General features: G+C 40.5%; 1 protein-coding gene across 1 annotated transcript in view; it reads right to left on the bottom strand.

Moving 5' to 3' along the window:
- Nucleotides 1-10,381, bottom strand: part of LAMB4 (laminin, beta 4) — a 128,739-nt gene that overhangs the window by 16,568 nt on the left and 101,790 nt on the right. The window contains exons 33-35 of the mRNA XM_011986387.1: nt 7,747-7,885; nt 4,353-4,526; nt 2,585-2,738 (exon numbers count right to left, since the gene is read on the bottom strand). Coding sequence (XP_011841777.1) covers nt 2,585-2,738; nt 4,353-4,526; nt 7,747-7,885 — 467 coding nt within the window. The remainder of the gene's footprint in view (nt 1-2,584; nt 2,739-4,352; nt 4,527-7,746; nt 7,886-10,381) is intronic.

The raw sequence follows: 10,381 nt of genomic DNA, 5'->3' as shown, positions 1-10,381 counted from the left end.
AGGGATAGCATTAGGAGATATACCTAATGTAAATGATGAGTTAATGGGTGCAGCACACCAACATGGCACATGTATACATACGTAACAAACCTGCACATTGTACACATGTACCCTAGAACATAAAGTATAAAAGAAAAAAAAGAAATGGTGGTTATTTTAAGCCATTACATTTTGGGGTAATTTATTATGCAGTGAATGAATGACTGAGACAACTCCACTTCTAAATACTTTATCCAAAATTATGCCCAAGTATGCTTTCTGTTTCTTGCTGGGACCCGGACTGACACCAAGTTCTGTGGAAGGACCCTGGCTGAAGACTGGAATCCATCCTCCACTCTCTCAACATTGTTGGTGCCAAGGACTCCATTCTGGGATCCAGAGGCTCCTCTTCCTAACAGAGGGGAACAGGCATAGCCTTGTGGTTCAGCCCCTTCTCAAGTGGCAGCATGGGGAAGACAGCCAAATCAATGTCTCATTTTTCTATCTTGCTGAGTTCTGAAAACAGCCTCAAAAGGAAAAGAGAAAAGGCAGTAGAATGCCTTATTTTAGACCTCCCTGAGAAGCTCTGTAGCTTCAACTTCTGTAAAAGCAACTCTGTAGCTTTTATAGTTCCAATCTAATTTCAAGAACTATAAAAGCTGTGGTCAATGGGGATCAGTGGAAACAATTTGTATATGACATAAAAACAGGACAGAAATATTCTCCCCATGTTTTTGCTCCTATAGTAAGGACCAAGTTCTAGGATTAAAAAAACTGACTTCCATAGTATTGTCTATGGAATGCAAGGTTAAAAAAATCTGTTTTTCTAAATCTTTCTTAGTGTTTTGTAGTTAAAACAAAATTTTAACGAAAATACTTAAAAATGAAAAAAATTACCCACAAGCCTGCTGCTTTAAAAACAATTATATAAGTGCAAGAAGCAGTGGTTTCTTCTTCACTCCCACTGCCTCCCTAGAGATAACTAATGTTAGCAGTTTGGTATGTATTTTTCCTGACGTTGGCCCATACTAATGTTCCATTTTCAGTTTTTTCATGTCATAGTGATGATATAAGTGGTTGTAAGACCAAAGACTCATTTGATAATAAAAAAAAGAGGCATTTATAAGTGAGGAGTTTTGGTTACTTTAGTATTTTGAGAGTTACTTATACTCCTAGTTTTAAAGTTTTGGAAGATAATAAATACAACCAGGGGTATATTGTAACTATACAATCATCATCTGATATTTCTTGATGGTTAGAGATCAAGGACATGATGATTGCCCCCAAAAATCATAAATATCAATTGTGTAAAAAAAGATTCTGATTAGCTTTCTGATTGTATGTATTCTATGTTTCTTATTTTATTTTGTTTTGAGACAGAGTCTCTCTCTGTTGCACAGGCTGGAGTGCAGTGGCATGATCTCAGCTCACTGCAACCTCCGCCTCCCGGGTTCAAGTGATTCTCCTGTCTCAGCCTCCCAAGTAGCTGGGATTACAGGCATATGCCACTATGCCTGGCTAATTTTTTTAATTTTTAGCAAAGATAGAGTTTTGCCATATTGGCCAGGCTGGTCTCAAACTCCTGGTCTCAAGCAGTCCATCTGCCTCAGCCTCGCAAAGTGTTGGGATTACAGGTGTGAGCCACTGCACCCAGCCTGTATTCTATGTTTACAACACTTTGTGTGCATCAGAATGTCCATTTAGATCAAAATCCTTGTCCAGAATATGATTCTTTCTGGGTTGCTATCCAAAGATATATGCTATCTGACCTAGTGCCCTAGATTATATTGACTCTTTTCGAGAGTTACTTTCATGACAGGAAAAATAAACAACATAGGTTAGAACAGGGTTTCTCAATCTCAGCACTATTGACATTCTGGGCAAGATAACTGTTTGTTTAGGCAGTTGTCTTGTGCATTGTGGGATGTTTAGCAACATCCCTGCCCTCTACCCACTACATGCTAGTAGTTCCTTCTAGGGCGACAAGCAAAAATGTCTTCAGACATCTTACCCCTAGTTGAGTGGAGAACAAAGTTAGAAAAAAAAAAGCTTTTTTTTTTTTTTTTTGAGATGGAGTCTTACTCTGTTGCCCAGGCTGGAGTGCAGTGGCGTCATCTTGGCTCACCACAACCTCTGCCTCCCAGGTTCAAGCAATTCTTCTGCCTCAGCCTCCTGAGTAGCTGAGACTACAGGTGCCCACCACCATGCCCGGCTAATTTTTGTATTTTTAGTAGAAACGGTGTTTCACCATGTTGGCCAGGGTGATATCGAACTCCTGACCTCAGGTGATCCACCTGCCTTGGGGTCCCAAAGTGCTGGGATTACAGGTGTGAGCCACTGTGCCCAGCCAACAAAGGGCATTTCAAGGAAATCTCAGTTTGTTTTGACTAATGCAAGGCAGATGCTCATTAACCTTTCTAGGCAAATCCATGCAAGAGGCTTATTAACTTCACAGTCACCAAAACACAAGACCAATTTCGACTTCTTTCTCCTCAGTGGACTCATGTGATAAAACTGTAAGCTGACATTGGTATAAATTCTACTAGTAAGGTAGAGTACCAGGATGTTATTATCAAATTGGCAGGATGGATAAAAGAATAGATACCTGTTATTCTTCTTATCTTGTCCTCTGTATCTCCAGCCAATTTTTCTGCAGCATCTTTTAGCTGTTTAACTTTTCCTAATGTTTCCTTTGTTAGTCCTGTAGTGCTTGTCTTATGCTGGAGCATAGCATATTGTTTTTTCAGCTCAACAAATTCCTGTAACAAGCAACACTCACATCATGAGAAAACATGTATAAAGCAGGTACCTATATGCATGATGATTCTCCTAATACCATTCATAGAAGGAATACAGAGGAAACCTTAATCCAGTCAATACGCTTGAGTCACTCTGATATTTCCAGCAGAGTTTTATTTGCATGTTTGTTTTTTCAGGTTGAAAAAAATCTCATCTTCTATTAAAAATAAAACTTCTTTGTTCAAAATAGCAATTGTTATTGCGTGTTAAGGCAAGTATTTCTGAGGCACCAACTGGTTGTTCTGCACTATGTTAAGGTAGGATGTGGAAGACAGAAATAACCCAATCCCATCCTTGACAAATCTCTGGTTCAGTTCAGTCAATCAGTTGTACATGCAAAATGAAGGACAGAGTGAGTGATGAAGATTTAGAAACAGCAAGGATATGTTATTTGGTTGGCAAAAAGGTGAGAGAGAAATGAGGTAGGAAGGGAGGCAGGTGGGGAAGTAGAAGTGTAGTATGGAGACCTCCCTTGAATAGAATGGAAATCTTTGGGTTAGCTTGTGTGTTGACAACATAGAAGCTTAAGTAGATGAATAAAGGCCAGAGCCAGAAATGAAATATGGAAGTGGGAACAGAGTGAGTAGAAAGTACCTTTCTTGGCTGGGTGTGATTGCTCATGCCTGTAATCCCAGCACTTTAGGAGGCTGAGGCGGGCGGATCACGAGGTCAGGAGATCAAGACCATCCTGGCTAACATAGTGAAACCCTATCTCTACTAAAAATGCAAAAATTAGCTGGGCGTGGTGGTGCGTGGCTGTAATCCCAGTTACTCAGGAGGCTAAGGCAGGAGAATCGCTTGAACCAGGGAGTCAGAGGTTGCAGTGAGCTGAGATTGAGCCACTGCATTCCAGTCTGGTGACAGAGTGAGACTCTGTCTCAAAAAAAAAAAAAAAAAAGAACTTTTCTCAATCTCTGTTCCACAGAAAATGTTCTCAATTCCTCTCAGTGGAAAATTTACCCAGCACGTTAGGAATTAAAAGCAGGAGAATAGACCAATTGTAAAAACACTAACATTTTTCTTTTGTTTAGGCAACTATATTAATGCAACCAACCAAAGATTTCTTGCGAGGAAAATGAGCTGATAGGTTCTTTCAGCAACCTAAATTAATAGTCTACTTTCCACAACCGTTTAATTAACTCATTCTGATTTTTGTAAATTGATGTATTTTCTTTGGCAGGTGACTTTCATTTATTGTTTTCTTTATATGTTGTGTGACTGAATGAGAATAGAGGGCAAATACATGCAATTCAGACAAACCACATAAATTGTGAAAGTTTGGAAGTTCAGGGCAAATTTGATTTATGGACTGTTTGACCAGGACACCACTAAGAGTAATAGGATAGAGAGATGGGGGGTGGCGGGGAACACTCCAACACGATTTGGCCAGGGACTTCTGCCATCTACAGACAGAAGATCCTTTGTGTATCAGGATCCCCTCGAAGATATACCATTGAGTCATGGACCAGCACAAAGGAAACGCTGAGAAATGGCACAAAAATCTGGGGTTAAAGGACTATCTTTCAAAGAAGCTCTGTTTTTCTGCTCTTGGTGGCAGTGGTAGAACTAATGACCTTCTCAAGACTCCCAGCCTGGTGTTGGGCAGATTCAGCCTGAACTTTCACATTGACAGCGTGGTCTTCATGCCTTTGCAACTTGGTCTGCAGCAGGGCAAGTCCATCCTCCAGCCCTGATCGCTGCTTTGCTGACTCCAGCTCATTCTTCATTTCCCTGGTTTGATTTTCAGCCTGTTGTTGATTTAAAGACCAGAAAGGGACAATCTCTTTATGAAACAAACAAGAAGATAAATGATATATTAACCCCTTGAAAAATATGCTGGGTGTAAAGGAAAAGAAAATAGTGCCTTCACTTTTTCTGTTGCATGTATTTAAAATGTTATAATAAAATATTTCAGACATTCAAAAGGGTCTGAGAAATACAACGTTAGCCTAGTGTGGGGTGTGTGCCTGTAGTCCCAGTACTCAGGAGGCTGAGGTAGGAGGATTGCTTGAGCCCAGGAGGTTGAGGGTGCAGTGAGCTATGATTGTGCCACTGCACTCCAGCCTGGGTGACAAAGAGATACCTTGTTTCAACAACAACAACAACAACAACAAATAAAAAATAAAAAATATAACAAATACCCATGTACCCACCAGCCAGTTTAAGAATAGAACACTAACAATGCACTAAGGCCCTCAGCGTACCACTCCCCATTATATCTTCTCTCTCCCCTCAAAGACAACCACTGTCTTGAATCTAATTTTTGTCATTCCATGTATCTCTCTAGGTTTTTTTCTACAACCTATGCAGTATTCCTAACAATATATAGTATTTAAATTTTTTCACCTTATACAAATGTATTGTATATTTCTGCAAGTTGATTTTCTAAAATGAAAAGTTATGAAAATTATGCTTATGTAGGTCATTTAAGCTAATCTACATAGCTCTAGTTCATTCATTTTTACCAGTTTAAAGCATTCCATTGTTTGAACATATAACAATGTATTTTCTATTCTCCAGCTGGTGCAAGTGGCTTCTAATTTTTTCCCCTTACAAACAGTAATAATACTTTATGCCTGTTTCTTACTTCAATGTCTATATTGATCATATCAAATCCTATTTAAATATTTTTCAAATATAGCTGGTTGTTAGCGCTTGTCTCTTGTTTGTTGGTCATACTTTCATATTTTCTTAGATTTTCTTAAACATAGTAAACATTCTTATTTTGTATTCTGTATCCAATAATGGTAATATCATCTGTCTCTTGTGTCCTGATTTTGTTGTTCATTATTTCTGATGACTCTTGTTTAAAGGTAATTTGTGCCTGGGCACAGTGGCTCATGCCTGTATTCCCAGCACTTTGGGAGGCCGAGGCAGGTGGACCACTTGAGGTCAGGAGTTCGAGACCAGCCTGGCCAACATGGTGAAACCTCGTCTTTTCTAAAATTATAAAAATTAGCTGGGCGTGGTAATACGTGCCTGTAATCCCAGCTATTCAGGAGGCTGAGGCAGGAAACTTGCTTGAACCCAGGAGGCGGAGGTTGCAGTGAACCAAGATTGCGTCACTGCACTCCAGCTGAGGCGACAGAGTGAGACTCCATCTCCAAAAAAAAAAAAAAAAAAAAATCTAAAGAGGCAATTTGTATTTACATGTTTGGGGGAAATTCTTGATGGCTAGGTTTTAAGGTCATTCCTTTGGAGGGGATTTTTGTTTGCCTCTGTCAGGCATCTGGGAGTACTACCAACCCAGGGCTACTTCAAATGATACTAGGGTTTTGAGGGCCACCCAGGTAGTGTAAATTCTAGCCTCCAAATTGTATGGGAGCCACAAATTGTGGTTAGCAAATCTTAGTGGAGATGTTACTCCCCCACCCAGGGGCAAGTTTTTCTACTGGCTCTGGCTCTGTGTGTGTGTCTGTGTGTGCGTGTGTGTGTGTGAGAGAGAGAGAGAGAGAGAAAGAGAGACAGAGAGAGACAGAGAGATTTTAACATTTCACTAAGGATTTTGCCATTTGGGGTCCCAGTTCTATGCAAGAATCTTGTTGCCTCCTGTGCGGCCTTTGCTTTCTGTCTTACATATATGGGGACCATTAAAACCCAAAGCTTTAATGCTCCAGGGATTGGCAGATGCCTGCTGCCTGCTGTCAAGTTAGTGCTTGATTACCTCTGAATTCATGCTTTCCTGTCATTTTTGGCCTCTGAGACTATCAAAAGTTTCTTACTAATTCAGCTATGCATTAAAAAATCTAAATAGCCAATCTAATATTTTCATGTGTTTTTTCAACTACCAGGGTTCCTTAGGATATTGGCTCACCATATTTTTAGAAATGAAAGTCCCTTCCTGTACCTTTGGGCATATGTGGTGGTTTGCCTAGAGCAGCAGCCTGCAAACTTTTTCTGTAAAGGGCCAGCTAGTAAATACTTTATACTTTGTGGCCTATAAAGTCTCTATCCCAAATATTTAACTCTCTGTCATTGCAGTGCAAAAGGAGCCATAGACAATACAGCCTGTGGTCATGTTTTGCTATCCCTTGTTCTAAGTATATGCCTAGAAGGGGAAATCCTGGGGCCTTCCTTTTTGCTACCCTATATATGCAACCTCTTCCTATCCAATCCCTTTATTTCCTGGTGTATTACTTCCTGTTCTGTTGCTTTCTGCTTTTCGTTGTTGTTGTTGTTGTTGTTGTTGTTGTTGTTTTTGAGACAGAGTCTCACTCTGTTGCCCAGACTGGAGTGCAGTGGCGCAATCTCAGCTCACCGCAACCTCCGCCCCCGGGAAGAGCGATTCTCCTGCCTCAGCCTTCCAAGTAGCAGGGATTATAGGTGCCCGCCACCATGCCTGGCTAATTTTTGTATGTTTCGTAGAGATGGGGTTTCACCATGTTGGCCCGGCTGGTCTTGAACTCCTGACCTCAAGTGATACACTCGCCTCAGCCTACCAAAGTGCTGGGATTACAGGTGTGAGAAACCATGCCTGGCCAAATGGAGCATTTCTTTTGGATGAGATTTTTTTTTTAGTTTTAGGATACTCTGATGAGATTTCATGCACGTTTAATTACAAGAACCTTACAACAGTGAACTCTCATTTCTTTGGTTTGTGAGCTTTTAAAAAGTCTGTTCCTTTGCCTGGTGTCAGAAGGGAGATGCTCTGACCTCATATCTACCACTAATTAGCTGTGTGACCTTAGGCAATCACCTAACCTTCCCGAGTCTTAGTTTCCTCATTTCCAAGCTGGTGTTAGTACCTGCCTTGGTATAACCCCAGAATTGGTCACAATTAATACGACGATGCTGAGAAGTGCTCTGTAGAACATTAAATACATGCATAATACTACCCAAATCTTATTTTATCCTCATAATAATCCCATCAGACTCGTAAAGCAAGCATAGCATTGGCATACGTAAAAAGTACTGTGATGTTTCTACCCTCAAAACCTATTTCAGGTTAGTTTCAAAGAGGACAAATACCTGCAGCACATTCTTTTTTATTTTTGTTATATTGGCAGTCAGCTGTGTAATGGTAGAGTTTGCCCGTCCATGAGTGATTTGAGCTTGTTGCAACTGGTTCAATGTTTTGTCAAGATTTAATAGAACATTTGCTGCTTTCCTAAGGTAAGATATTAACACATCAGATTAGATAAACACATAATTATTCACTTATTTCACCTTGAGAGAGTTCATTTGACTCAACCAAATACTTTACTGAATTATTAAGCAAATTTAAATTACTCTTAAACAAGAGAAAGTGCTGAAGTCTTCATTTTGAGAAATAGGTATATTTAAATGCCAACAAAAGAAAACCCACACACGTATATATTCATAGCCAGTAGACACAGATTTTGTTAAATATGGAAATTAAGGATACAGGTCTTGTTTCTTTTGATTTGTCATAAGCAGAGAGATTTGGGGTGATGTAACTATCAATCTTTGCACATAAAAACTATCCTGTGAATTCTAGTTTCCCTGATGTCTTAAATGTGAGCTACACTTTCTCAGTCTCTATTGGAGTGGGGGTTGGGAGGGTCAAGAGGCCCCACAGAGAGCAAAGAGAGGACTACAGGCCCTGCATTTTCAGGCTTGTTTATTCAGAGTTAGCTAAGCTTCACTGACATTCCAGCCACTAAGAAGTCCAGTCAGAGGTTAAAATCACAAGCATTTCAAGTGATATAGTCTTTCTGCAGAAAGGAACTCACCTCAAGTCAACAATCACCAAATACTTAGACCTGTGGGCTCAAAACCACCTTGAGAAGAATGTACTGAGGGAGTGAAATAACAGATAGACCTTTGATCATTAGAAATGTGTGTGCCCACAGTAGAGTTAGCTAAATTGCAAAATATTCCCTTTATCACCCAGCTCATCCTTTCCTCCCAGTGGCAATCTGTTTCCCTTTCTAAACTTCAGGAGCCTTCCCTCCTCATCATCTCACTGTCACCAGCATTTCATTTTTGTAATATTCCTAGGGTACCGGTGTCCATTTTTTCTATTCCCTGCCACCATTATCTTTTTATTATATTCTTTTTTTCCTTTAGATTTTTAATTTACTACTGCAGGCCAGGCATGGTGGCTCATGCCTGTAATCTCAGCACCTTGGGAGGCTGAGGCAGGTACATTGCTTGAAGCCAGGACTTTGAGACTAGCCTGGACAATATAGTGAAACCCCATCTCTACTAAAAATACAAAAAATTAGTTGGGTGTGGTGGTGCATGCCTATAATCCCAGCTACTCGGGAGGCTGAGGCATAAGAATCACTTGAATTCGGGAGGTGGAGGTTGCAGTGAGCTGAGATCGTGCCACAGAACTAAAGCCTGGATGACAGATTGAGACCCTGTCTCAAAAGGAAAAAAAAAAAAAAAGAAAAAGATTTTCAGTGTACTGCTTATTATAGCAAATTTAGAAAATACCCAAAAAAGAAAAACAAAATGTAAGAAGGGGAAAAAAGCCAGTAATCTTGCCGTCTTTTAAAATGTTAGGATATTGTAGCAAAATTTTTTTATTTTCATAATTCAGATCCTCTTTCATGTATAAATTGTTACCTGATTTTTTTTTCAACTTCCTGTTCAGTTTGGATGTTATCTGCTTTTTACAAAGCACTACCATTGAACTATAAGAATCTCTACCTGTTTTTTAAACATCTTTTATCACCTTTTTTTATTTTTTGAGATGGCGTCTCGTTCTTGTCACCCAGGCTAGAGTGCAATGGTGCGATCTCAGCTCACTGCAGCCTCTGCCTCCCAGGTTCAAGTCCAAGCAATTCTCTGCCTCAGCCTTCCGAGTAGCTGGGATTACAGGCTCATGCCACCACACTGACTAATTTTTGTATTTTTAGTAGAGACAGGGTTTCGCCATGTTGGCCAGGCTGGTCTCTAACTCCTAGCCTCAAGTGATCCACCTGCCTCGGCCTCCCAAAGTGCTGGGATTACAGTCCTGAGCCACTTCACCCAACCCATCAGTATCACTTTTAATTGCTGTGTGACTACTTGATTTTTTTTTTTTTTTTTTTTTGAGACAGAGTTTTGCTCTTGTTGCCCAGGCTGGAGTGCAATGGCGCCATCTCCGCTCACTGCAACCTCCGCCTCCCCAGTTCAAGCGATTCTCCTCCTCAGCCTCCCAAGTAGTTAAGATTACAGGCATGCGCCACCATGCTCAGCTAATTTTGTATTTTTAGTAGAGACAGGGTTTCTCCATGTTGGTCAGGCTGGTCTTGAACTCCCGATCTCAAGTGATCAGCCCGCCTTGGCCTCCCAAAGTGCTGGGATTACAGGCGTGAGCCACCGTGCCCGGCCTACTTAATCCTTAAGTAATTGCTATGCAGTTAATCTTCCTGGTTTTAAATATTAAACCTGGAAGGAGTTGGACTTTTGGATGAATCTGGTGCACTTCGTTTGTACATGTGGATGATGAGACAGTGACAATGGGTCAGATCTCAGTGATGGGGGGTGCTGAGATGGCCACCACCTAACTGATCCTGTAACACTGACCCACAGCACCCCATGCTCATAAAAACATCAACATGACTTTTTTTTTTTTTTTTTGGTTGGCTAAGTCAATAGGACAAAAGGCAAGAGTTAGTTAATTCTGTCTAGCATAGATATCATTTTCATC

This window comes from Mandrillus leucophaeus, unplaced genomic scaffold (assembly GCF_000951045.1).
Source record: "Mandrillus leucophaeus isolate KB7577 unplaced genomic scaffold, Mleu.le_1.0 Scaffold298, whole genome shotgun sequence".
Classification (NCBI taxonomy): Eukaryota; Metazoa; Chordata; class Mammalia; order Primates; family Cercopithecidae; genus Mandrillus; species Mandrillus leucophaeus.
Note: the sequence above shows the minus strand (reverse complement) of the source record. Positions and strands in the feature narration are given on the sequence as shown.